Source organism: Gracilinanus agilis, chromosome 1, assembly GCF_016433145.1.
Source record: "Gracilinanus agilis isolate LMUSP501 chromosome 1, AgileGrace, whole genome shotgun sequence".
In the NCBI taxonomy this organism is placed as follows: Eukaryota; Metazoa; Chordata; class Mammalia; order Didelphimorphia; family Didelphidae; genus Gracilinanus; species Gracilinanus agilis.
Window position 1 is genome coordinate 166,617,241 of NC_058130.1, and position 27,375 is coordinate 166,644,615.

The window sequence follows — 27,375 nt, forward strand, 5'->3', positions numbered from 1 at the left end:
AGACTTGAGCTTTTCTTAGGTTTTTATTTTTAATTTTTTGGCCTTCTGGAAGAAGGAGGCATTGTAAAGCAGGTTAAGGAGGCAATATTTCTGCCCTTAAATGGAGGTGGGGTTATTATTTGTTTCTACTTCCATCTAAGATGGTTGATGAATTTTCTATGAATCTGTATCATTGTCTTTAGACAATTTCCATCTTGGAATGGTTTTTCTTCATATCTTCAGAACATTTTCTCTTTGTATCCTTAGAATTTTATTCTTGAGAGATTCCTGTCCTTTCTGGGTTGACTGCCTCTATAGAATACTAGACCATCTTACTCAAGTGGGGTCCCAATACAGAAAAATGTCGGGTGGGTACAGTTCTTAGATCCAGCCACATGGTGGCACAGTGACTAAATGAAAGCATTTCAAAATTCCAGTTTTAAAAGGGAAGTCCAAAAACACTCTATCTCACCATTACCTAATTTATCACGTTCATAATATACCTGATGAGTGATCATCCAGTCTTTGTTTGAATTCTAGGAACAGGTAACCTATTGTCCCTGGAGACTGATCATCCCACTTTGGCACTTCTGTGAAGCTTAAATATGTCACTCTCTAGTTTCCACTGATTACTTCTAGTTCAGCCCCTGTGTCTAGACAGAACAAAAGCATTGGCTATTTGTATTATCAAATCACAAATACTACCCCAAATTGTGGAATAAGCATTTCATCTATTTCTTTATTCAAGTCATTGATTAATATTGTTAAACAGCATAGTACTAAGCACACATTCTTGAGCTCTCTTTAAGAATTCCTTACAAGCTGATATTCAACCATTAATTAACTATCTCTGCCCTGCCTACAAAGACACCATAGAAGCTAAGACTTTGTTAAATTCTAGGTAAGCTTTGTCTATAGCCTTCACTTCATCTATCTGTCTATTAACTTGATTCAAAAAAAAAAAAGGAAATAAGTTTAATCCTGCAAAACTTGTTTTTGATGAATCCCTGCTGGCTTTAAGTGATCACCAATTCTTTTTTCTAGATGTTTCCTAACCATACTTTTGGTAATACATTCTAAAAAAAAATTTTTTTTTGCCAAGAATCAAAGTCAAATTCTCTGGTGTATCAAGGTCTGACTTAGTTTTTGAAACTGGAGATAGCACATTCCTTTTATAGTGCTATGGCACCTCTCCTGTTCTCCAGGATCTTTCTAGAGGCCATGCTCAGTATAGATGACCACCAGGTCTTTCATATCATTGACATATAGTTCATTTGGACCTTGTGTCTCTAACATATTTGGGGCAGCCAACTCATCCCTTAATATCTCTGTGCTTTTATTGGGTTTCAACTCCATAGTCACTTCTGCCCTGCTTTTCAGAAGACCATTCATCCTCCTTGCAGAAAAGACAGAAGCACAATAAAAAAGAAATGGCTTTGCTTTCTTTCTACCATCAGTTATCATTCTACCCATCTTAAACAGCAGTAGTCCTGGGCTTGCTTTTGATTCTTCTTCCTTCCCTTCTCTACCTCCTTCCCTCCATATAGTTCAAAACTGTTTTTTGTTATCCTTAGCTTCTTTGGTGGTTATCATTTTGAGATTTAGTACTCAGTGCTATTCTTACAGGTCTATATTTAGTCCTTCATTATTTGTTTCTGCTTCCTTCTATGATGTTCGATGAATTCTGTATGAATCCCTATCAATGTCACTAAACAGTTTTCATCTGGGAGTTGCTTTTCTTCATATCTTCAGAATGTTTTCTCTTTGTGTCCACAGAATTTTATTCTTGAGAACTTTGTGTCTTTTCTGAGTTAACTTACTTTGTAGAATATTAGGCTATCTTACTCAGCCTTTCTCTGAAAGCTTCAAAATCTATTCTCAAAAAATTGAGGGTACCTTTCAAATTTTGCCCAACTAACTCCAAGATACTATTAGTCACTTGTCCACATTGTTCCCACCATTTTTATTTAAGCAACTGCTTCCTTGTTTGTGAGAAAGAATTATAAATTGGCTATTCCCCTTCTTAATTTCTCCATCTTTTGAGAGGTTGAAATCACTATTAGAACAAACCAAGAAATCATTAGCTAACATATTTTTATTTGTTTGTTTGTTTTTTTAAACCCTTAACTTCTATGTATTGGCCCCTAGGTGGAAGAGTGGTGAGGGTGGGCAATGGGGGTCAAGTGACTTGCCCAGGGTCACACAGCTGGGAAGTGTCTGAGGCCAGGTTTGAACCTAGGACCTCCCGTCTCTAGGCCTAACTCTCAATCCACTGAGCTACCCAGCTGCCCCAGCTAACATATTTTTAGAAAAGTGATACAACAGATGTGGGGATATTTGAAGTCACCTATCATTAATTTATCATGTCAAGTTCATGTTTCCATGTCAAGTTCATGATCTCTTTCCCAAACTCTCCATTTATGTCTTCTTTCCATCCAGTTTGTATGTAGTATATACCCTTATGACTACCAATTCTGTTTCTGCCTTTATTGATCTATACCAAAATGCTTTCCACATTGTTTCCCCTTTCTTGTTCCTGGATTTCTTTCCATGGCTTTCTCTTCTTAATATATAGTGCTATTCCACCTCAGGCACTCTCTGTCTACCCTGTTCTTTTTGAGTAAAATAGACCTTTATTCTATCAAGGTCATATTCTATTTTAAGGTCCCATCCCTCCAAAGTCTTAGTAAACACCTGTTACAGAAATTTGGTGCTTTATGTTAAGATTTGTAGTTCACCTTACTTGTTACCCATACTTTGTGTTTGTGTATAGGCATCTGAGACCATGGATGTTATTGTTGACTCCTTTATTGACTTATGACTTCCGTGAATTTCTGCCTTCCCTTTCCTATCTGTCTCTGTTAATGCTCTTCTTACCATGATGTAGCTGCTGTCCATAAAGCTGATGGATGTACATAGCCAATCTTCTTCTATTCCCTTCCTTTCCAGTTAGATGTTTGGTTAGATTTGTCAGATTGCAGGAAAAAAATATTTTTAAACATCTGGTTTCCCTGCTGGCCCACTTTTCCTATGTTTTAAGCTGGGATGTGAAAATCCACATTTATTTCTCAAACATCATCTTCTTAACCCTTTCCAAATTTACCCTTGCCTTCAGTTGTCAGTAATGATGAAGATCCTCCTTAATGTCTTAAGGTTCTCCATATCTTGCTAAATATTTCATAATTCTGAATGATGCTTTCTAGAAATGTCCACATGAAAAATCCATTTCTAGCCACCCCTGCAGCCTAGCCAGCCTCTTGTATCTCTGCCTTGTCATCAGAAGTGGATAGGTTGTTCTGCTGTGGTGTCTTCAAGAGAATTCTGCAGCCTAGGATCCAAGAATCTATTCAAGATTCCTGGTGAATCAGGAAGAGCTGGCCAGGCAATAATGGAGCCACAGTCTATGTGGAATTATCCTCCTAGAGGGGAAAAGAGGACATAAGGATTGGCATTATCAGCCTTACCTTCACTTTCCCCTGCCTTTCCTGCATTACACACTCCCAGCTGGCTGCTACAAGATTACTACTGCTTGGCTTTGGGGATGGTGGGAAGGGAATTGGCTAAAGCACTTCTCTCACTCTGGGCTCTCAGGCATCATGGTCTTGTTCAGGGCTAACCCAGCCCCAAGGCCACCAGCTGATAGGGTTGGGGGTGTTTATGTGTCTGCCTCACAGGGTCAGGTGTGGATGATCCTGTGGGGGAGGTCTCCATCCAAGTGGATCTGTTTACACATCCTGGAACTGGGGAGCACAAGGTGACAGTGAAAGGTGAGAAATGCTGATGGTCTATGCATGGGAAAGGAGGTGAGGCAGTGGCAGGGGGGCTAAGGGTCCTGGTTAGAAGAATGAGGAAAGAAGAAGCCTCAATGAAGGGATCCCTCTTCTTTCCCATCCATGGAATCTTTATTGAGTTGCCAAATTTCCTAGGGTCCTTTCAGATTGAACCCTCCTTCCTCAGTTACTAGGTCAAGGCCAAGTATAGAGTATCCATGGTGTCTAACCCTACCTAATATCTTGGAATGACTTCCTGAGTTTCTTAAGGAAGAATGCCAACTGGGGCCTACCAAGGTGGGGGTTTAGGGGTGAGAGATGAGTGTGTTGCATGGACTATGGGGAGGTAGTCATATGATTCTAATTGGGTCCTCTCCATCTGGATAGTGGTGGCTGCCAATGACCTCAAGTGGCAGACAGCAGGCATGTTCAGGCCTTTTGTGGAGGTGACCATGGTTGGCCCACACCAGAGTGACCGGAAAAGAAAGTTCACGACCAAATCCAAGAGCAACAACTGGGCTCCCAAGTACAATGAAACATTTCACTTGTGAGTGGGGAGTATTTTTCAAGGGGAAAAAAGATCCTAGGGATGGGAGAAAAGGTGGGAATGAGGGTATTAGAAGTCTGGTTTGTGTGGGGAAAGTGAGTTTACCCAACTAACTTGGTCCCACGGTCTTATGCTCATAGCCTCTTGGGGAATGAAGAAGGGCCAGATGCCTATGAACTTCAAGTATGTGTGAAAGACTACTGCTTTGCACGTGAGGATCGGGTGCTGGGGCTGGCAGTGATGCCACTGAGAGAGATGGCAGCCAAAGGTAGCTGTGCTTGCTGGTGTCCCCTGGGCCGGAAGGTCCACATGGATGAAACAGGCCTGACTATTCTCCGGATCCTGTCCCAGAGAAGCAATGATGAAGTGGCCCGAGAGTTTGTGAAGCTCAAATCAGAGTCTCGCTCCTCAGAGGAGGGGAGTTGAGTCTGATATCCCATGTGCCAACTTGGGCAACTGTGCCTGCCTTCCTTCACATCATCAAATTCCCATTCTTCTCCCTGCCAGGCTCGTGGATGTTAGCCTTTGAGCATCTGTAGCCAAGAGATTGATGTCAGATTTTTCAGGAGAAATTCTACATGGGAGAGTCATCTCATAGGGAGGAAATTAGAAAGGGAGGGTAAATCAGGAATACCTGACACTAATATGCAGGGATTGCCAGCCAGGGATTTTCCATAAGAAACAAATCTATATTGATCTCAAGAATCTTCCCTGAAGGATTCTCTCTATTGATGTTTCAACTTACATTCATACTCTTCCTCTCCCCCATTTATCCACACTTATCTTCCTTTCTTATCTCTTCTCTCCTCATCAGAGCCTCTCTCATTTAAATGTGTCCCCACCACCCATATAAAAAAGTAGGGGGATCTAGAATGGTTGGTAGTGAATGTTTGATTAGCAGTATAGTTGGTTAAATCCACAGATGTGCCTGATACCCCTAGCGCAGGGAAACTATTAGTAACCCTGAGGATGTCACCAAGAGCTGAAGTGCCTGAGCAGAGGCTGCTTTCATCTTGCTGCTTAAGCCCCAAGGACAAAAGTATGTCACTAAGAACTAGAACTTACTAGGGATGAGTTATATTCCCACTCCTGGGCCTTGGCCTAAGAGCAAATCCTGTGGCCCTTTATCCTTGATCCTTAATACTGAGTTTCCAGAAGCTTTTTTGAAGTGTCACAATCAGAACAGATTCACATGGTGCTTAGGAGCCTGGAATGGTGTCTGTAGGTGGGTTGGCCCAGCCCAGGTTGCTGCTATGAATGGGAACAGAAGCAGGCCAAAATAAGTAGAAGGGGAAGATTGCTATTTTGAGGGGGGCTAGATCCTGAGATAAGCCAGTGGCTGCCAGAGTTGGATTAGGGAAGAATTCTACTGCCCCATCTGTCTTCTGTGGATGGCAGTGTCCCACTGATAAGTTGGATGGTGGTGCCCCACTGATAAATGGGGCTAATCAATTCCCCTTGCCCTAGCCAGAAGGGGTAGGACTCTTGGATTAGTTTTTTCTTTTTTTTGGTATGGACTCTCTTTAGACACTTGTACAGCTATATGAAGTGGGACTTGGATTATGCTGGCATGCTTCTAGGATTCTTGGGAACTTGGTGTTGTCCATAGATACACTGCCCAAAATGCTAAGCAAGAAACCAAGGCATTTTTGCTGTTGTTAATCATTGTATGTGCCATTGTTGCAGGAGATTATAGGATAGTCTTTAATAAATTATCTTTTAGCAGCATTTTGTGTATGGTGTTTTTTTTAATAAAAAAATTTAAAAGCCTTGAAAACTATATTGGTTATTAATTTTAAAATTACGAATAATAGCTCAATATAATGATTTAAAGTTTACAAAGTGGGGACAGCTAGGTGCTTAGTAGATAGAGAGCCAGAACCTGGAGGCAGGAGATCCTGGGTTCAAATCTGGCCTCAGATACTCCTAGTTGTGTGACAAGTCATTTAACCTCAATTGTCTATCCCTTATCACTCTTCTGCCTTGGAACTAATAATATCAAAGCTAAGACAAATAACAAGAGTTTTAAAATAAATAAAATTTGGAAAATACTTTTTCTAGATTTCACTTGATCTTCACAACAATTCTGTGATGTGGGTGACATTAGTATCATCCTCATTTTATAGATTACTAAACTGAAGACATAAAGAAATTAAGGGGTGGAGTAGTGAATTGATCCAGCCATTCTGGAAGGCAATTTGGAACTATGCCCAAAGGGCTTCAAAAGACTGCCTACCCTTTGATCCAGCCATACCACTGCTGGGTCTATACCTCAAAGATATCATAAGGAAAAAGACTTGTACAAAAATATTTATAGTCACGTTCTTTGTGGTAGCAAAAAATTGGAAAATGAGGGGATGCTCTTCAATTGGGGAATGGATAAACAAATTGTGGCATCTGTTGGTGATGGAATACTATTGTGCTAAAAGGAATAATGAACTGGAGGAATTCCATGTGAACTAAAATGACCTCCAGGAACTGATGCAGAGTGAAAGGAGTAGAACCAGGAGAACATTATGCAGAGGTAGATACACTGTGGCACAATCAAATATAATAGACTTCTCTAGTTATTAGCAGCAATGCAATGATCCAGGACAATTCAGAGGAACTTATGAGAAAGAATGCTATCCACATCCAGAGAAAGAACTGTGGGAGTAGAAACACAGAAGAAAAACAACTACTTGATCACATGGTCCGATGGGGATATGATTGAGGATATAGTCTCTAAACGATCACCCTAGTGCAAATATTAAATAATCTAGAAATAGGTATTAATCAATGACACATGTAAAACCCAGTGAAATTGCTCATTGGCTACAGGAGTGGAGTGGGAGGAAGGGAGGGAAAGAACATGATCCATGTAACCATGGAAAAATATTCTAAATCAAACAAACTTAAAAATAAAAAAAGAAATTAAGGCCAAATTAATATTAGAGGCAGCTTTTAAATTGAGGTCTTTCTGTCCTCTAAGTCTATTGCTGGCTACAACAAACAACATCCTAAAAAACATGTAGCCCAGCGCCCCTGCCATTATTTAGAAGAATACCAAGAGCAGTATAATGCAGAGCAGAGGTGTCATACTGAGTTAGTGGGCCTGGCAGCCTGAACTAGATTAAAATATAATGGGGTGGGAAGAGGGGTGAAGACATTAGGTGGCATAGTGTATACAGAGCACCAGGCCTGGAGACAGGAGGATCTTAGTTCAAATGTGACCTCAGACACTTCCTAGCTCTGTGACCCTGGGCAAATCATTTAACCCTGATTGCCTAACCTTTGCTGCTGTTCTGGCTTGGAATCGATACTAAGACAGAAGCTTAGGTTGTTTTTGTTGTTGTTGTTTTTTTTTTTGAAGTAACTGGGAAATGTTTTTTAAATTATATAAAAATATAATATGACATTGATAAAGTTGATTTGTGGTTTTCTAAGTCAATGTGCTACCCAAAGAGCCATTTCTATTTGAGTATGATACAGTTTAGTGGATACAGCATTGAACTTGGGAAATACCATGAACTGGTTTCAAATCACACCTCTGACTTTTACTAGCTATGTGACCCTGGGCAAATCATTTAACCTATAAATGCCAGTTTCCTCCTCTAAAAAGAGGGGATTGGACCCAGCTCCATGTATAGGATCATTTGATCCATACTGAACAGGGAAAGACCTGATGACAATCACTAAGCATTGCATTTAATAAGTGCTTACTACCTGTCAAGTACTGGAAATAGACCAAAAAAATGAAAGTCTCTAATCTCACAAAGCAGATAAGCCAGATATGCTAAGCATTTCCACTTTTCTTTGTATCTTCCCCACCCTTGAGCAGGAAGGATTTAGGTTGGACTTGAGAATTTGCCAACATGGATCTGGAAAAATTGGAATGGGTAAACCAAGGATTCTGTCAAGCTTGAGTAGGTGAAAGAATCTGTTTTTGGATCTTGCACATATAGTTGGCTGTGGACTTGGGGGACAAGTTGAGTGAGATGCACAGGGATGAGATTTAGGTTTTCTAGGTGTACTCTTACAGGCAGGGAGGTATTAGTGGAAATTGTAGTGCTAGGCCTGCAGTCAATTGACTTTTTCAAATTTTTTTTCAGTTGTGTCTGACTCATGACTATTTGGGGTTTTCTTGGCAAAAATAATGGATTGTTTTGCCATTTCCTTCTCTAGTTCTTTTTATAGATGAGAAAACTGAGGCAAACAGGATTCAGTGACTTTCCCAAGGTTACACAGCTAGGAAATGTTTGAGATGAGTCTGCCTGATTTCCAGGCCCAGCACTCTATCCACTGCACTGCCTAGATGTCTAGGAGTCGATTGGTACCTGTGTTCAAATCATGTGTCTGATATATAGTAGTTACTTGCTCTGTTTTCTCATCAGGAAAATGAGAGGATTGAACTGGATGAAACTCTAGGGCCCCTTTCAGCTCTAGTTCCAGGATCAGAAAATCAAAGATTTTGAATTCAAAGGGACCTTAGAGATCATTTAGTCTTCTGATTTCAAAATTAGGATAAAGTTATAGCTTTTAGGGGAAAGTAAATTAGATGATCGCATGGAACCTTAGAGAAGGGGCGCTAATTTACAGTTGAGGGACAGGGTTTGTCTCTATGCCTCTTGCTGTCTCTGATGATTCCCAGCATAACAGCAATTGATCTTAGGTAATGACTACATTCATTCAATAATCATTTGTTATTTATCGACTGTGTCCAAGACACTAGATATATCAGGAGACCAAGTTTATGCCCTTAAACATCTTACTTTATGTGGGAGGATGCAGTATTTACATAGACAAATATATAGATAATTCAAGAAAGAAGAGAGCACCAGGAATCAGGAAAGCCTTCCCACAGCATTGGGGTTAAACACTGAAGAAGCTGCTGGATACAGCTCTGGGAAGCAAAAGTGAGGAGAAAATTATTTTCACATTGGGCACTAGAAGGGGGGGTAGAGTTAAATGTCTTGCCCAAACATATATATATTAGCTAGAAATTGCACTCAGGTCATTTGAGTCTAAATAATAAGAGCTAACATTTATTTAGCACCTAACTGTTTGCAAGGAATCGGGGTAAGGGCTTTATAATTATTTCATTTGATTCTCACAACCATGGAAAGTAGGTGCTGTTATCCCCATTTTACAGAAAAGGAAACCAAGGCAGACAGAGGCTGAATGACTTGTCCAAGGCACACAACTAGTTCCACGTTGGCCGGAGTATCCCTATTTTACAGATGATGAAACGAACACTGAAGTTCAACAGGTTGTCAGTAGCTTTCCCTGGAGGAAGGAGCCTGTTCAGGACAAACTTGGTTTGGATGGACATTCAGAGGTGCTGAGAAGAGAGGCGGAGCCAGCAGAGACTGCGCCTGCGCACTGGGTCTGGTTTGGGTGGGACTCCACAGGTGTCGGATATGGGGGGGCGGGGCCAGCGGAAGCTGCGCTTGCGCACTGAACCTGGTTTGGGTGGGAATTCTGTGAAGACGTCGCGGGCGACGGGGAGTCACGGCCCAAAGCTGGTTTTGGGCTGGAATTGGGAAACGTCGCTGGCGACGGGTGAGTGACTAGTGCCTGCCTGGGAGGGTCCTGACAACCCCACCACCGAGGGAGCTGGGGGTGGGACTTGGGTGCTTCGTCCCCAATACACCCCTCCATCTCTTCCTGGATACCCTGGGGCCCATCCCCTCAGTGACCCGGCTCAGTATTAGACTCCTCCCCAGGGAGGTTCCTGCCCCTTCACAGGCCACAGGAAGTAATGACTTCCTCTGGGCCTGGGCCTTTTAGGGCACCAACAGCCTGTGCCAGCAGCCAGGGCCCTGGAGGCCCAGGGGGACCCAGTGGCTCATGTTTGGGCAGGCTCTGCCCCTGTGATTTAACTAGGAATTAGGAATGACTTTATATCACAGAGATTTGCAGACCCAAGTTTTCTCCAAGAAGATATGCCCAAGCAAAGGCAAAGATGTCCCCAGACAGTTTGCATATTATGCTCCCAAGATCCTGGGTCTTTTACAAGCCTGTGGTGCCATCTTTTCTCTCTGTAAGGTGTGGTGGTCCCAAGATGGGTGTGATCTGTTTCAAAGAATATGATTATAGGTTTTAGAGTTGGAAGAGACTTTGCAAATAATCTGATTTCTGGAACAGAATATAAATAGGTAAATTCAAAAAATAACCCAGTATAAAAAGCTGTCTATGGAAATTTTAATGGGGGAATAAATTGAGAGGCTAGGTGTTCAAAGTCACAACACTGGCAAATAGCTGAGCCAGGATTCAAACCTTGCCTTCTGACTCCAAATCCAGTGCACTTTTTACTATGGATGACAAAGGTGAAACTCATTCACCTATTTTATTTATTTATTTTTAAGAGCTATAATTTTGTCCTTTTTATTTTTTTAAAATTTTAAAAAATTTATTTAATTGATTAAGAAAATTTTCCCATGGTTACATGATTCATGTTCTTTCCCTCCCCTCCTTCCACCCTCCTCCTGTAGCCAGCACACAATTCCACTGGGTTTTATATGTGTCATTGATCAAGACCTATTTCCATATTATTATTATTTGTACTAGGGTGATCGTTTTAGAGTCTACATCCCCAATCATATTGCCATCAAACCATGTGATCAAGCAGTTGTTTTTCTTCTGTGTTTCTACACCCATAGTTATTTCTCTGGATGTGGATGTCTTGAATCATTGCATTGCTACTGGTAGAGAAGTCCATTACATTAGATTGTGTATCCATCTCTGTGTATAAAGTTCTCCTGGTTCTGCTCCTTTCACTCTGCATCAATTCCTGAAGATTGTTCCAGTTCACATGGAATTCTTCCAGTTTATTATTCATTTTAGCACAATAGTATTCCATCACCAACAGATACCACAATTTGTTTAGCCATTCCCCAATTGAAGGGTATCCCCTCATTTTCCAATTTTTTGCCACCACAAAGAGTGCGGCTATAAATATTTTTGTACAGGTCTTTTTCCTTATTATCTCTTTGGGGTATAAACCCAGCAGTGGAATGGCTGGATCAAAGGGCAGGCAGTCTTTTAAAGAGCTTTGGGCACAATTTCAAATTGCCCATCCAGCATGGTTGGATCAATTCACAACTCCACCAGCAATGCATTAATGTCCCTATTTTACCACATCTGCTCCAACATTTATTACTTTCCTTTGCTATCATGTTAGCTAACCTACTAGGTGTGAGGTGGTACCTCAGAGTTCTTTTGATTTGCATTTCTCTAATTATAAGAGATTTAGAACACTTTTTCATGTGCTTATTGATAGTTTTGATTTCTTTATCTAAAAATTATCTATTCATGTCCCTTGTCCATTTATCAATTGAGGAATGGCTTGATTTTTTTACAATTGATTTAGCTCCTTATATATTTGAGTAATTAGACCTTTGTCAGAGGTTTTTGTTATAAAGATTTTTTTTCTCAATTTGTTGCTTCCCTTCCAATTTTGCTTGCATTGTTTTTGTTTGTACAAAACCTTTTTAATGTAATCAAAATTATTTTAAATTTTGTAATTTTTTCTAACTCTTGCTTCGTCTTTAAATCTTTCCTTTCTCAAAGATCTGACAGGTATACTATTCTGTGTTCACCTAATTTACTTTTAGTTTCCTTCTTTATATTCAAGTCATTCACCCATTCTGAATTTATCTTGGTGTAGGGTGTGAGATGTTGATCTAAACCTATACTGTTTTCCAATTTTCCCAGCAATTTTTGTCAAATAGTGGATTTTTGTCCCCAAAGCTGGGATCTTTGGGTTTATTATACACTGTTTTGCTGAGGTCATTTACCCCAAGTCTATTTCACTGATCCTCCCTTCTGTCTCTTCACTGGTACCATATTGTTTTAATGACCACTACTTTATAGTACATTTTAAGATCTGGTACTGCTAGGCACCCCTTCTTCACATTTTTTTCAGTATTTCCCTTGATATTCTTGATCTTTTGTTCTTTGAAATGAAGTTTGTTATAGTTTTTTAGTAATTCAGTAAAGAACTTTCTTGGTAGTTTGATAGGTATGGCACTGAATAAGTAAATTAATTTGGGTAGGATGGTCATTTTTATTATGTTAGCTCTTCCTACCCATGAGCAATTAATATTTTTCCAATTATTTAGATCTAGTTTTAATTGTGTGGAAAGTGTTTTGTAATTGTGTTTGTATAATTCATGTGCATGTCTTGGCAGATAAATTCCTGACTATTTTATATTGTCTAGAGTGATTTTAAGTGGAATTTCTCTTTCTAACTCTTGCTGGCAGAATGTGTTGGAAATATATAGAAATGCTAATGATTTATGTGGGTTTATTTTGTATCTTGCAACTTTGCTAAAGTTGTTTTTTATTTCCATTAGCTTTTTATTTCATTTTCTAGTATTCTTTAAGTAGATCTTTATATCATCTGCAAAGAGTGATAGCTTGGTCTCCTCATTGCCTATTTTAATACCTTCAATTTCTTTTTCTTCTCTAATTGCTACTGCTAGTGTTTCTAGTACAATGTTCAATAATAGATGTGATAATGGGCATCCTTCTTTCGCTTCTGATCTTATTGGGAAGGCTTCTAATTTTTCCCCATTGCAGATGATGCTTGCTGATGGTTTTAAATATATACTGTTTATTATTTTTAGGAAAGGTCCTTCTATTCTTATACTTTGTAGTGTTTTAGTAGGAATGAGTGTTGTATTTTGTTAAAGACTTTTTCAGCTTCTATTAAGATAATCATATGATTCTTGTTGGTTTGCTTGTTGATATGGTCAATTATGTGGATAGTTTTCCTGATATTAAGTCATTCTTGCATTCCTGGTATAGATCCCACTTGATCATAATGAATTATTCTCATGATCACTTGCTAGAGTCTTTTTGCTAGTATTCTATTTAAGATTTTTGCATCTATGTTCATTAAGGAGATTGGTCTGTAGTTTTCTTTCTCAGTTTTTAATCTGCCTGGCTTTAGAATCAGTACCATATTTGTGTCATAAAAGAAATTTGGTAGGACTCCTTTGCTTATTTTGTCATATAGTTTGTGTAGTATTGGGATTAGTTGTTCTTTAAATGTTTGATAGAATTCACTTGTCAATCTCTCTGGCTCTGGAGATTTTTTCTTAGGAAATTTTTTTGATGGCTTGTTCAATTTCTTTTTCTGATATGGGATTATTTAAGTATTTTATTTTTTCTTCTGTTAATCTAGGCAATTTATATTTTTGTAAATATTCATCCATATCACCTAGATTGCTATATTTATTGTCATATAATCGGGCAAAATAATTTTTAATGATTGCCTTAATTTCCTCTTCATTAGAGGTGAGGTCTCCTTATTCATCTTTGATACTGTTAATTTGGTTTTCTTCTTTATTTTTTTTATTAGATTAACCAGTACTTTGTCTATTTTATTTTTTTCAAAGTATCAGCTTCTAGTCTTATTTATTAATTCAATAGTTTTCACTTTTGATTTTATTAATTTCTCCTTTAATTTTTAGGATTTCTAATTTAGTTTTTATCTGGGGATTTAAAATTTTTCCTCTTTCTAGTTTTTTTAATTTGCATACCCAATTCATTGACCTCTGCCCTCCCTAATTTGTTAATATAAGCACTCAAGGATATAAATTTCCCCCTGAGTATAGCTTTGGCTGCATCCCATAGATTTTGATAGGATGTCTCATCATTGTCTTTCTCTTCAATGAAATTATTAATTGTTTCTATGATTTGTTCTTTAACTAATTTTGGAGAATCATATTATTTAATTTCCAATTAATTTTGATTTGTCTCTCCAAGTACCCTTACTAATTATTATTTATATTGCATTATGATCTGAAAAGGTTGCCTTTATTATTTCTGCTCTTTTGCACTTGTTTGCCATGTTTTTATGCCCTAGTACATGGTCAATCTTTGTGAATGTACCATGTGCTGCTGAAAAGAAGGTGTATTCCTTTTTGTCCCTATTTATTTTTCTCCACATATCTACTAACTCTAATTTTTCTAAGATTTCATTCTCATCTCTTATCTCTTTCTTATTTATTTTTTGCTTTGATTTATCTAGATCTGATAAAGGAAGGTTCAGGTTTCACACTAGTATAGTTTTATTATCTATTTCCTCCTTAAGCTCCATTAGCTTCTCCTTTAGACATTTGGATGCTCTACCATTTGGTGCATACATGTTGAGGACTAATATTTTGTAATTATCTATACTGCCTTTTATCAGAATGTAATTACCTTCCCTATGTCTTTAATCAGATCTATTTTTACTTTGATTTTGTCAGATATCATGATTGTAACTCCTACCTTCTCTTTCTCAGTTGATGCCCAATAGATTTTGCTCACTCCCCCTCAAATGTAAGATAAGATAGAATTTTACCTTTACCCTGTGTGTCTACCTGCCTAATGTGTTTCTTGTAGGCAACATATGGTAGGATGGTGATGGCAAACCTATGACACGTGTGTTAGTGCCGACATGCATAGCCATTTTTGATGACATGTGGCTGCATGTGGCCACATACAGAGAAATATGGGGCCGCATGCCGAGGATGAAACATTGCTGTAGTGTAGACACTCTGTGCACTATAGATGACATTTATACCTAAATTTACCTATTTTGGTTTATTAAATACAGTCATATATTAAAATTACACATTTTTGTTATTTAAACTATAAATATTGTGAAATTATAGTTTTTTTTCTCAAAGTGACCACCCGAATTATGTGCGTTTTTTGGGCAAATTTTGACACACCAAACTCAAAAGGTTGCCCATCACTGTGGTAGGATTTTGGTTTCTAAGCCACTCTGCTATTTGCTTCTATTTTATGGGAAGTTCATCCCATTCACATTCAGAGTTATGATTACCACCTATGTATTCACCAACATTTTGATTTCCTCTCCTAGTCCTGCCATTTCTTCTTTTGCTATTTTCTTCTACACCAGTGTTTTGCTTTTTAATCAGTCCCCCTCACTTTTTTACCACCCTTCCCCCCCTTATTTTGCTTCCCTTTCTGCCTCCTCACTTTTTATTCCCCTCTTGTTTTTTATAGGGTCTATTAAATTCCCTCCCCCTCTCTTTCCCTCCCTTTTTGTACTCTCTGCCCCACTCCCCCTCAAACTCCCTTGTAGGATAAGATAGAATTTTGATACCCCAATGGATCTAGATGCTCTTCCCTCTCAGAACTGATTCCACTGAGAGTAAGGTTTGCATATTACCTATTAGGACTCTTCCTTGCCGCCTTATAATAGTGTTCTTCCCCTCCCCTTCCCATGCACCTCTTTGTGTGGTATAGATTATCTTATTTTTCTTATTCCTTCAAGTTTCTCCTGGTGCCATCTTCTATTCCTCCCCTTTTCTTTTTTTGCATATCATCTTAAACCACTTAGTACCCCAGCCTCTACCTATGAATAATTCTTCTAACTACTATAATAGTGAATACAACTCTCAATACAAATGAGAGTTACAAATAACACTATTCCATATGGGAATATAAACAATTTTACCTTATGGAGCCCTTAAAGAAAAAATAAAAATAAAATTTCCCCCTCTCTTTCTCATTTACCTTTTCATGTTTCTCTTGATTTTTGTTTTTGGATATCAAATTTTCCATTTAGTTCTCATCTTATTTACAAATATTTGGAAATCTTCTATTTTGTTGAATGCCCATACTTTCCCCTCGAAGTATATTATCAATTTTGATGGGTCAGTGACCTTTGGCTGTAGACCAATTCTCTTGCCTTTCTGAATATCATATTCCAAGCCTTGCAGTCCTTTAGTGTAGAGGCTGCCAGATCCTGTGTAATTCTGAGTGGTGCTCCTTGATGTCTGAATTGTCTCTTTCTGGCTTCTTGTAATATTTTCTCCTTAGCTTGGAAGCTCTTGAATTTGGCAGTTACATTCCTGGGGGTTGTCTTTTGAGGATTTAATGTAGAGGGTGATCTATGGATTCTTCCAATGTCTATTTTACCCTCTTGTTGAAGAACATCAGGGCAGGTTTCTTGGATAATTTCTTATAGTATTATTTCAAGGTTTCTTTTTATTTCTAGGTTTTCAGGTAGACTAATGATTCTCAAATTGTCTCTTCTAGATCAGTTTTCCAGGTCAGTCATTTTCTCAGCGAGATAGCTCATGTTTTCTTCTATTTTGTCATTCTTTTGACTTTGTTTTATTAATTCTTGGTATCTTGTGAGATCATTAGCTTCTACTTGCCCAATTCTACTCTCTAAAGACTGATTTTCAGCTATGATTTTTTATTTTCCTTTTCAGTTGGTCTAGCCTGATTTTTATGGCTTCTAGCTGTTTAATTCTGGTCTCTAATTTGTTTCTCATTTCATTTGATTTCTGGTCTTCTTTTTCCAAGTGGGAGTTTCTATTTTTTAAACTGTTATTTTCTTTTTGAACTATTTCCCACTTTTCTTGCCAGATTTCTTCTATCTTTCTAATTTGGTTCATAATCTCAAATCTAAGCTCCTCAAGAGCTTGTGACCAATTTCCACTTTTTTGGGAAGGTTTGTGTGAGAAACCATCAAGCTCATAACATTTGGCACAGCTCGTCACTAGTTCTGAAATCTGCATGGCAGGTGCCAGAAGGATGGTTATTCTACTCAGTTTCCCCTATGTGACTCTTTTCTCACTGATATTCCCTTTTATTGAAATTATTGAAATCAGTATCCTTACTCAGTCCCAGGGAAACACAGAAAAACAATACAGGCTAATGGCAAGGCCATCCACAGACCTCTCACAAACCCCTAAGTAAATGCCTACATAAATTCCACCCTTATATGTTATAATACAGAAATTCCCCTAGAAGTCACTTCACAACAAACCAGCATATCATGAGTTAATGTTAAAGATTTTAGAACTCTAACTTAGATTCTCATACACAGATGCCTGCAAAAACAGACCAGAACAGTCTCCAAGTTTCCCCCTTCCCTGATTCGATAGTTAACAATGGATGATAAATGGAGAAATTGCCCTCAAAGATTGGTACGTCATATTCCACTGACTAGACTGCTTTCTCCACCCCATAGCCAAGTAGACAAGCAAATACACCTTGAAAAGTTGTTAGTAACAAGGTTGTTGATAACAAGGTTGGTGTATGACTTGTTCACTATCTCCAAGAAATGACGTATGTTGATTATGGAATATCCATACCAACCCTGTATGTAACCATAAGAAAGGAAAAGGTATAAATAAAGAAATCAGTAGATGACACTAAGACAGCCTCTGTGAATACCATCTGAATCTCTGCCTGTGCTCATTCAACCGTGCCGACGCTGCTACACCCCCAAGTTTCCTGTTCTACAAAAGCAGGCCATTTGCAGGTTTGGATGTGTTTACTTGTTTGTTGTCCTCTGCTGTCTCCTCTGTAGTCTGGATTTTTTCTCCATAAAAATTATCCATGGTCAATGCCTTTCTCTTGTTCTTTTTGGTGTTTGTAAATTGTATTTCTTGGGTGTTGGTGGCCATTGCTTTGTTGGATTTTCCTTCCCTTCCTAGCCAGAAGTCTGAGTGAGAGGGAAGGCTCTCTATTTATTGAACTACGGAGTGGTTTTTGCCCTGAGGCTATTTTTCAGTTCTCCGTGGTGTCTACTGTGTGCTGCCCATCTCTGCTCTCTCTCTGCACCCGAGGTCTGCGTTCCTCAGCCTCCTGGGGTCCCAAGTCTACTTGCTCTCAGGTGTAGAAAAGATAATAAATAATGGAGACACCAGGGATGTTAAAATATAATCTAAATAGTTGTGGGTACACACACTGGGTTGTAGGAGAGACTGGACCAGGATAAGGAGTTCGCTGGATCTATCATAGGAATGGCAGTTGGTCTTAACTGTCACCCTGCTCTCCCTAGGCCAGAGCCTTTGGAACAAACAGACTAGGTAAAAGGTTTAAACAGTTTTAATTATATTCAACTAAAAAGGTGGGATAGGGATTTCTGCTCTAAAATTTAAAACCTAATGACAAAACCACAGGGCAAAGGGGAGGACTTCTCTACTCTAATTTAGTGACCTAAGCAGACAGGGCCAAGGGAGCAGTGCAGGAGTCACAGAGAGGGCTGCATCAAATCTGATTCCAGCCAGATTTGAGCAGCACAGCAAATGGGTCTGAGAGTGGCTTTGGGGATCTCACAGTAATCCACAGATGATCAGGATGCCAAAACCCTAGGTGGTCCAAGATATCCAAGAAGAAAGAGTGTGCTTGAGATGCTGTCCACCAGATCCCAAACTTCTCCTCTTCTTGGTGCTTCTCTGTTGTTCTTGTCCTCTTTGTTAGAATCCACCACCACACAGGATCCCAGGGAAATCAGGATGCAGGGGGTCCTTTGCTCTGAGATCTCCCAGGGCTAACAACAGTTTTTGTCAACCCTTAATGGAGTCTCTCTCAGGGCACAAGCACCTTCTTCCTACTCCTTCATTCCATCTTAGAATTCTCCAGCTCCAGCTCCTTCCTGCTAGGTACATCCTTAATACTTAATTAACTAACTAATCTTCCTCACAACACAGGGGTAAGTCTAAGGTGTTCTCAGCCAGCTCCCAAGAACTTAGAGATTCTGGCGCACTGGTTCAGACTCTCTTGCCGTAGGTGAAGTTGGGGAGGAACTCGAGCTTTGGTGGGAGTTATTTAACCCCCTTATAGAGTGGAAATAACCAAATGCCACCTACCTTCAATGCTGCATCCTACAGTGGAGCCCTTTCGCTCATCTGATTTTGTTTTTTTGTCCTTTTGAGACACTTTAAATTGGTCAGTGGTGAGGAAAGGAAGATCCTTGCTTTGATGCTGCAGCCATCTTAAACCAGAAGTCTCAGATCCACCTATTTTAGAAAGACCACTTCATCTGTTTTTTTGGAGTAGTATTATAACTACAAAACACTTTTAGCTCCCCTTAAAGGTGAATGTATAGTGAGCTTCCCTTTTGTAGAGAATTAAAGACATGACAGATTCTGGTAATCAGAGTGAATGTACAAATGATTTATGATCTGAGGTGGTAATTATGTTCTTGGTTATGATCTCCCCCATCCCTCCACATAAAAGTACTTGTAAAGTTCAAAGATTCTTCACTGAGAATGATACCCTGAACTAAGGTTAAGGTCAAAATGGCAACAGAGGCTTTGGGGGGGGCATATTTAAAGACCAGTCAAAATGCTAATAAAGTGCTTTTGGATGAGAGTAAGAATGTGTTTTTAATGGTGACATGGAAAATTCCACAAAATGAAAAAATAATTTGGAATACAAGTTCTAAAAATCCCATGTTTCCCATTAATTTGAAAAATATTGTTTCTTTGGTCCTTAGCAAGTACTTTTTGTTGCCTATTGATACTTGACAGTTGGAAAAAAATGATAGCTTATAAATATAGGCACATATGTATATATGTATGCATGTATGTATACATTCATTTCTTTGCAGCTGATTGCTAGATATTTATTTCCAACTTGAATGTTTCTTGAACTCTATACTTGCATCTGCCTTTCTGAATTGGATGTCCTTTAGGTACCTGAAAAGCAGCACATCTAAAACAGAATTCTTTATCTTTCCCCTAAAATCTTCTCCTCTTCCCAACTGTATTATTACTGTTGAGGATACCACTATCTTCCAAAGTCATCCAGGCTGGAAACTGCAATATTAATCTATTCCTCACTTATACTCACCCTACGACACCCAATTATTTTTCAAATCATGTCATTTTTAACTTTACTTAATACTAGAGGCAATAGCGATCTAAAAATTTCTGAGCAGGAAAAAAATATAGTCATACTTATTCCATCACAATATTATTTTGGCAGCTGTATGGAGGATAAATGAGAGAGGAAAAATTTGAACCAACAAGATTTAAAAAAAGAAAATTATTACAATTATGGAGGTAGAATCTTTGGGTTTTGGTAATTCATTGAATATGGAGGGAAGTAAGGAAGAGGGGAAAGTCAAATATTTAGGCCTGTAAGAAATGTTCCATATGTATCTCAAACTCAACATGTCCAAATTAGGGAAATCGTTATCTTTCCACCAAAATCTACCCTCTTCCAAATTTACCTTTTATTGTCAGAGGTACTATCATTCTTGTAGTCACCCATGTTCATAGTCTTGATGTTATTAACTCCTTACTCTTGCTTACTTCATATATCCATTCAGTTGCCATATCTTGTCATTCCTAGCTCTACATTATCTGATGCATCTGACACCTTCTTTCTTCACACATTGATTCACTTCACCTCTTTTTTAAAAAAAATATTTTATTTTTCCCCAATTACATGTAAAGACAATTTTCAACATTCTTTTTTTTTAAGTTCTGAATTCTAAATACTCTCCCTCCTTTCCACCATCCATCTCCCTCTTCCCCCCTCCTCAAAACAGTAAATGATCTGATATAGATTTTACATGAGCAATCATGTAAAACATTTTCCCATATTAGTCATTTTGTGGAGGAGATCTCAAATGAAAAAAAGAACTAGAAAGAAAGTAAAATATGATATGTTTCAGACTGCATTCAGACTTCATCAGTTCCTTCTTGGAGGGCAGATGGCATTTTTCATAATGATTCTCTGGGATTGTCTTGGATTGTTGAGAATAACTAGGTGATTTATAGTTGTTGGCCAAAAAATATCACTGTCACTGTGTACAGTGTTCTTTTTTGCTCACTTTGTATCAGTTCATGTAGTTTTCCCCAGATTTTGTCTCTTCACTTCTTGATGGACTATAGCAGTAGCTTCTTATTTGGTTCTTCTATCTTAAATCTTTCCCCATTTCAATTTATTTTTGTATGAGTGTAGAACACAGATTACAAAATGATTTTTCTGAAAGATAGGTCTGACCACATCACTTTCTTACTTGTAAAGAAGTAAACTATTACTTCTAGGATCATATATAAGTTCCATTACCTGACATTTAAACTTTTCATAACTTGAACCTTTCCTTTCCATTTTTCTTAAACACCACTCCCCTCTATACACTTTGTGATCCAGCTGGATTTGTTCCTCACTTATAACTTTCTATTTCCAGGTCCTTGAAGGCAAGGACTCTGTTTTCTTTTTGTATTCCCAGGCCCAGGGATAGTAGCTGACATATAGTAAGCACTTGGTGCTTTTTCATTCATATCCTATTATCATATCTTCATATTGGCTGTTTCCTATGCCTAAAATGCTCTCCCTCTTTACCTCCTTCTCTTGGAATATCTGGTTTCTTTTTACAACTCAGTTGAAGCACCAGTCTTTCCTTTTTCTCCAGTTTATTACCTTCCTCCCAAAACTATTTTGATTTCATTTTGTATATATTTTCTATATGCTTGAGAGGAAGCATGATAAAAAAGATCCAAAACTGCCCTCAAGGCCAGATCAGGGTGCAATTCCTGCATCTTGGTAGATAATAGCTGTGGGATCTGGGAATGTCACTTTAATTTCCCAGGAATAAAGGCAACTCTCTAAGATTATAAGTTACAAAAAAGGTGCCAACCTACATTTGTAGAGGGAGCTTCTTCACATAGGAGTTCTCAGTTTCAATGAAATTGATCTAGGAGGTGAAATGAGATGTTGCTTAAATACGGAAACATGAATCTCATTATTTAGCTCACTCAGAACCCCAACTCTTTGGAATTCTTTTAATAACATGAAATTAAATATAAAAGAAACATTTTCAAAATATCTCCACGAAGAGAAAGAGCTCTAGAAATCAAAGCAAATTCCTCCAACTGTACATTGAAAGGTGTTTTTTTTTAGTTATTCTAGTTTGCTTCACTTAAACTCTCAGAAACCTAATTTTCCCATTTGTAAAATAGAAAAATACCAGTGCTTCCTACTTTACATTTTGATGTGAAGATCAATAGTATAATGTAAGTAAAAGTACCCTGAAAATTGAAATGTTATATAAATATTATTCATTATTATATATTATTTTCATATTATAAATTATATATTAACATGTATAATATATAACCACATTATATATTAAATTTTTATATGTTTTACTTCATATTATAAATGCTTTCATATTGTAATTATCCACATAAACAGAGGGGGAATTTGGGAGCTAGTTTACGCCTTTTCCCAGAATTTAATCTTGTTCTTGCTGGTTCATTGAGCCCCCATTTCTTTCTCTGGTTTATGTCTTCCCACTGACAGGTATCACAGTGCAAAGAGGACCAGGAATTGCTGCATAAAAGATAAAGATAAAAGCCCTAGCAATGTAGACTTTAACCAAACACAGAAATGAAAACTCTCCTTTCCAGGCGCTTGCTTAAAATTTCATTCAGTTGAGATCTCATTCAGGAATTGGAGATAAAGATGGAGTTTTTAGTGTTTCCTTAGTCACAACAAAATTTCTGAGAGCTTCCAAGTGCTGTGGTAGGTGCTGTGGCATTTGAAGAGTGGCTGATGGAGGACATATTTTTAAGTTGTTTCAGTGAATATTAGCAGGTATTGATTGAGAGATTCTGTGACTGTTTAGGTTTATTGAAGTAATACTATTTGCTTCTTTTAGTATTGCTGAGGAAAAATTAGATCAGCTACTAGAACTCTGTATTCTAAAGATATAGGAGACAAATTTTATGATCAGAACTTCAGTCTGGGGGCACCCAATATTCCCTTGGGGGAATTAATATTTTTATAGTGAAGTAGTAGTTGCCTTAATTCACACCTGAGAACTAGCTAGCTGGGAAGTCTATTTTTTTTTTCAAAATTGGTTGGCGTTAGGAGTGGTTGATAAAAAGTTGATAAAAAGGAAGATAGGCAAATGTCTCTGACTCAAAAATCCTCCTTGTGATATGTATGGAAGCTCTTAATCCTTTTCTTTCTTTTACCTATTATATGACTTTGGCAGATTTGAGTTTATGCTTAATTTATTAAGATAAAAACCGAAATATATGGATACTTTGTTTCAGACCTTTGCTTACAGCAGTATGTGAACTTGTGGGGTGGAGACCTCAGATGATCCAGATAAATTTCTGGTTTGTTAATTTATAGTCTTAAAGACTATATGACAAATTAAGTGACTGACTGAAGGTCAAAGAGCTGCTAGTGCTTTCACCTCTTAAGATTGCCTTCCAACCACTCTGTATGTATCTTGTATTTTCATAATCACATTCACTTCTTTCCTCTTTAGAATGTAAGCTACTTGAAGAGAGAGACTTGTTTTTTTTTTCTTTGTATTCTTAAAACCCATTATGGTACCTGGGACATGGTAAGTTGGTTGGTTGATTATATGGCATTAGACCTACAAAGACAAAAATGAAACAATCTTTGTCCTTATGAAGCTCACATTCTGTTGAGGGAGACATGTCCATATGTAAGTGTATAGGTAGGGATTTTTATTCCAACCCAATTAATGTAAACACAGACTTATCAATTGAAATATAAACTGCATAACAAGTCCTAACCAGTTTGGAAGCAGTGAAGTGCTTTGATCATTAGATAAAACAGATGGCTCCACATACAAATTTTCTTGTGCTAGGTAGAAAGAATCAGACACACTTCTGGACCTATGGATAGCACTACAAGCCAGTGAAGAATTGGAATTCAGCAACAAGACAGTTTGGTGAAGGATCCTTCAGAGAAGGCCTCTTGGTAGAGAATTGCTGGGGCATGGATAAAATGAAGGAGAGGAAACAAGTTTCTTTCCTTTCCCATTGCTATTGATCAGGTGATAAGCTTCAGAATTTTAAAAGGTTGAAAGATGAGAAGTTCTCATTGCTGAATTGGTAGTAATATTTCCCCAAACAAGGGGCTATGGAAGCATCTTGCACTCAGAAGTGAGAAAAACAATTTGAGGATAAACTAAATATGACAGATAGTGAGGGAAATTTTAGAATTTGCTCAAGGAAGAATGAAAGAAGATAGTGTCTGAAGGTGTGTATGCCAGAGTCAGATTTGTTCTGTTTGCTTCCCACCGATAGATGGAACAAGGAACATGACTAGGAGCCAACTAACCAGTTAGGTCACTCTAATTCTGGAACCTGATTAGATCCAGCATGGGTAGAATTTGGAGCCTGTGGTTGTGTACCCAGGAATGTTGGTCATATCAAGGGCAGATCTATAGTTCTGTTGCTCTAATCTTGGAATGGTACTATAAATTCAGTCTAAAAACTGGGGCTGAGGTCTGGGAGCTGAATAACTAGAAAAGATAGCATGAACCAGAGGTGAGGCTGCAGTTTTGTCTTTGATTCTCACAGCCTTCCAAATAGGAAATGGAATAGGGACAGCAGCTGTCTATTATGGCTCCATCCAAGGGTGGTAAACCTTCATTTATGTCACTCGGAGCCAAACCAGGTTGAGGGTCTACAAAGTTCAGATCAAGAGAGAGGCAATCCTTGACCTGAATTACCCCAGAGATTTTAAATAAAATATTTTCCCAGAAACTATAGCAACATATCAAAAATTATGTTATATCCAGATTGGATTTATATAGGGAATTCAGGATTTGTTCAGTATTAAACTATACACATAAAATACCACATTAATAACAATACTTATAAAATCATTTATCAATAAATGGTGAAAAAGCCTTTGATGGAGTACAGTTATTTCTGTTAAAAATACTAAAAAGGATAGATGCATCTTTTAAAAAGTGTAGTATGTATCTAAAACCAAGAGGTAGAAATATATATATGTATGTGTATGTGTATATGTACATGCATACACACACACATATATGGGGATAGAGAGGGTGTGATGCATATAATCTCAAGGCCTTTCCAGTAAGATCAGGGAGTAAAGTAAGGATTTCAAGTTATTATCATTATTATATAATGCTTGAAATGCTCACTAAGGCAGTAAGACGGGAATAAAAGGCATTTAGAGAATAATCATAGATAGAAAGGGCAACTAGGTGGTATAGTGAATAGAGTGCCAGACCTGGAATCAAGAAGACTCATCTTCCTCAGTTCAAATCTAGCCTCTAACACTGGCTGTATCACTCTGGGCAAGTCACTTAGCTCTTTTTGCCTCAGTTTCCTTATCTCTAAAATGAGTTGGGGAAGGGAATTGCCAGCCTCTCCAGTGTCTTTGCTAAGAAAAAATAGGGTCATGAAGAATAAGACACAACTTAAAAACAACTGAACAAGAACAAATAAAGAAAAAGTAAAATTATTTCCTTTTGTAGGTGATAATGGTTTCCTTAAAAACTGTAAAGAATCATTTAAAAATTAATTGACATAACTTAAGTAATATTGCAACATATTAAGCAAATCCACACAAATTGTCAACATTTTACATACTGTTAACAAAAGCTAGCAAAAATAAAAAAGAAATTCCATTCAAAATGATTACAAAATATATTTGTAGTAGTCTATCTATGAATATATGTACATAGGAACTAACAACTACAAAATACTTTGTGCTATACCTATCAAACTACGAAAAAACTCTTTTATAGAATTAGAAAAAGTTATTACAAAGTTCATCTAGAAGAACAAAAGATCAAGAATGTCAAGGGAACTAATGAAAAAAAAAAGAATGTGAAGGGTGGAGGCCTAGCGTACTAGATCTTAAACTATACTATAAAGCAGTGATCATCAAAGCAATATGGTACTGGCTTACAGAAAGAAAGGTGGATACTTAAATATAAAGAAGGAAATTATAAGCAAATTAGGTAAACATACAGTATACCTATCAGATCTATGGGAAAGGAAGGAATTTAAGACCAAGCAGGAGATAGAGAACACTACAAAATGTAAAATGAATAATTTTGATTATATTAAATTTAAAAGTTTCTCTACAAACAAAACCAATGCAACCAAAATTAGAAGGGAAACAACGAATTGGGAAAAAATTATTATAACAAAAACCTCTGACAAAGGTCTAATATCTCAAATTTGTAAGGAGCTAAATCAGATGTACAAAAAAATCAAGCCATTCCCCAATTGACAAATGGTCAAGGGGCATGAATAGGCAGTTTTCAGATAAAGAAATAAAAACTATCAATAAGCACATGAAAAAGTGTTGTAAGTCTCTCATAATTTAGAGAAATGCAAATGAACCCAACACTGAGGTATCACCTCACACCTAGCAGATTGGCCAATATGAAAGTAAAGGAAAACAAAAAATGTTCTGGCAAAATTGAGACACTAATGCATTGCTGGTGGAGTTGTGAGTTAACCTAGCTGTTCTGGAAGATAATTTGGAATTATGCACAAAGGGCTTTAAAAGAATGCATACCCTTCGATCCAGCAATACCACCACTAGGTTTGTATCCTAAAGAGATAATAAGGAAAAATACTTGTACAAAAATATCCATAGCCGTACTCTTTGTGGTGACAAAAAAAATTGGAAAATGAAAGGTTGTCCCTTGATTGGGGAATGGCTGAACAAATTGTGATATATAATGGTGATGGAATACTATTGTGCTGTAAGGAATGATGAGCTAGAGGATTTCTATATGAACTGAGAGGACCTCAATGAATTGATGCATAGTGAAATTATCAGAACCAGGAGGACATTGTACACAGAAAGTAAAACATTGTGGAACAATCCATTATAATGAACCTTGCTACTACTAGTAATGCAGCAAGCCAGGACACTCCTAAAGGACTTATGGGAAAGAATGCTAACCACATTGAGAGAAAGAACTATGGGAGTAGAAATGCAAAAGAAAAACATATGACATCACTTATCACATGTATATATGGGCATGTGATTTGGGGCTTAGGCTTTAAAAGATTGCTCTATAGCAAAAATGAATAATATGGAAATAGATATCTAGTGATAACGATTATACCACCCAGTGGAATTGCTTGTCGGCTCCAGGACTGGGGAGGAAAAGAAAATGAATCATGTAAACATGGAAAAATATTTTAAAATATTTTTAAACTAAAAATAAAAACAAAAAAACTACAAAATACTTTTTTTAAATATAGGCAAAAATAATTGGAGATATATTAAATTGCTCATGTTTAGGCTATGGAAATATAAAACAATTACAATACTATCTGAATTCAGTGTCATACCCTTTGAGCTACCAAAGGAATACTCGATAGTGCTAGGAAAAAAAATAACAAAATTCATCCAGAAGAACAAAAGGTCTAGAATCTCAAGGGATATAATGGGGGGAGATAGGGACTGAAGGAGACTAAGCTGTAATAGATCTCAAACTATAATACAAAACAGTAATTATTAAAACAATTTGGTACTGGTTAAAAAAATAGAGAA

General features: G+C 37.6%; 2 protein-coding genes across 2 annotated transcripts in view; both read left to right on the top strand.

Moving 5' to 3' along the window:
* Positions 1-6,024, top strand: part of UNC13B (unc-13 homolog B) — a 269,311-nt gene extending 263,287 nt beyond the window's left edge. Inside the window, exons 37-39 of the mRNA XM_044678148.1 lie at positions 3,654-3,746; positions 4,137-4,296; positions 4,437-6,024. Coding sequence (XP_044534083.1) covers positions 3,654-3,746; positions 4,137-4,296; positions 4,437-4,722 — 539 coding nt within the window. The 3' untranslated portion in view covers positions 4,723-6,024. The remainder of the gene's footprint in view (positions 1-3,653; positions 3,747-4,136; positions 4,297-4,436) is intronic.
* Positions 6,025-9,695: 3,671 nt separating this feature from the next.
* Positions 9,696-27,375, top strand: part of LOC123249168 (phospholipid-transporting ATPase FetA-like) — a 187,612-nt gene continuing 169,932 nt past the window's right edge. The window contains exon 1 of the mRNA XM_044678159.1: positions 9,696-9,837. Coding sequence (XP_044534094.1) covers positions 9,696-9,837 — 142 coding nt within the window. The remainder of the gene's footprint in view (positions 9,838-27,375) is intronic.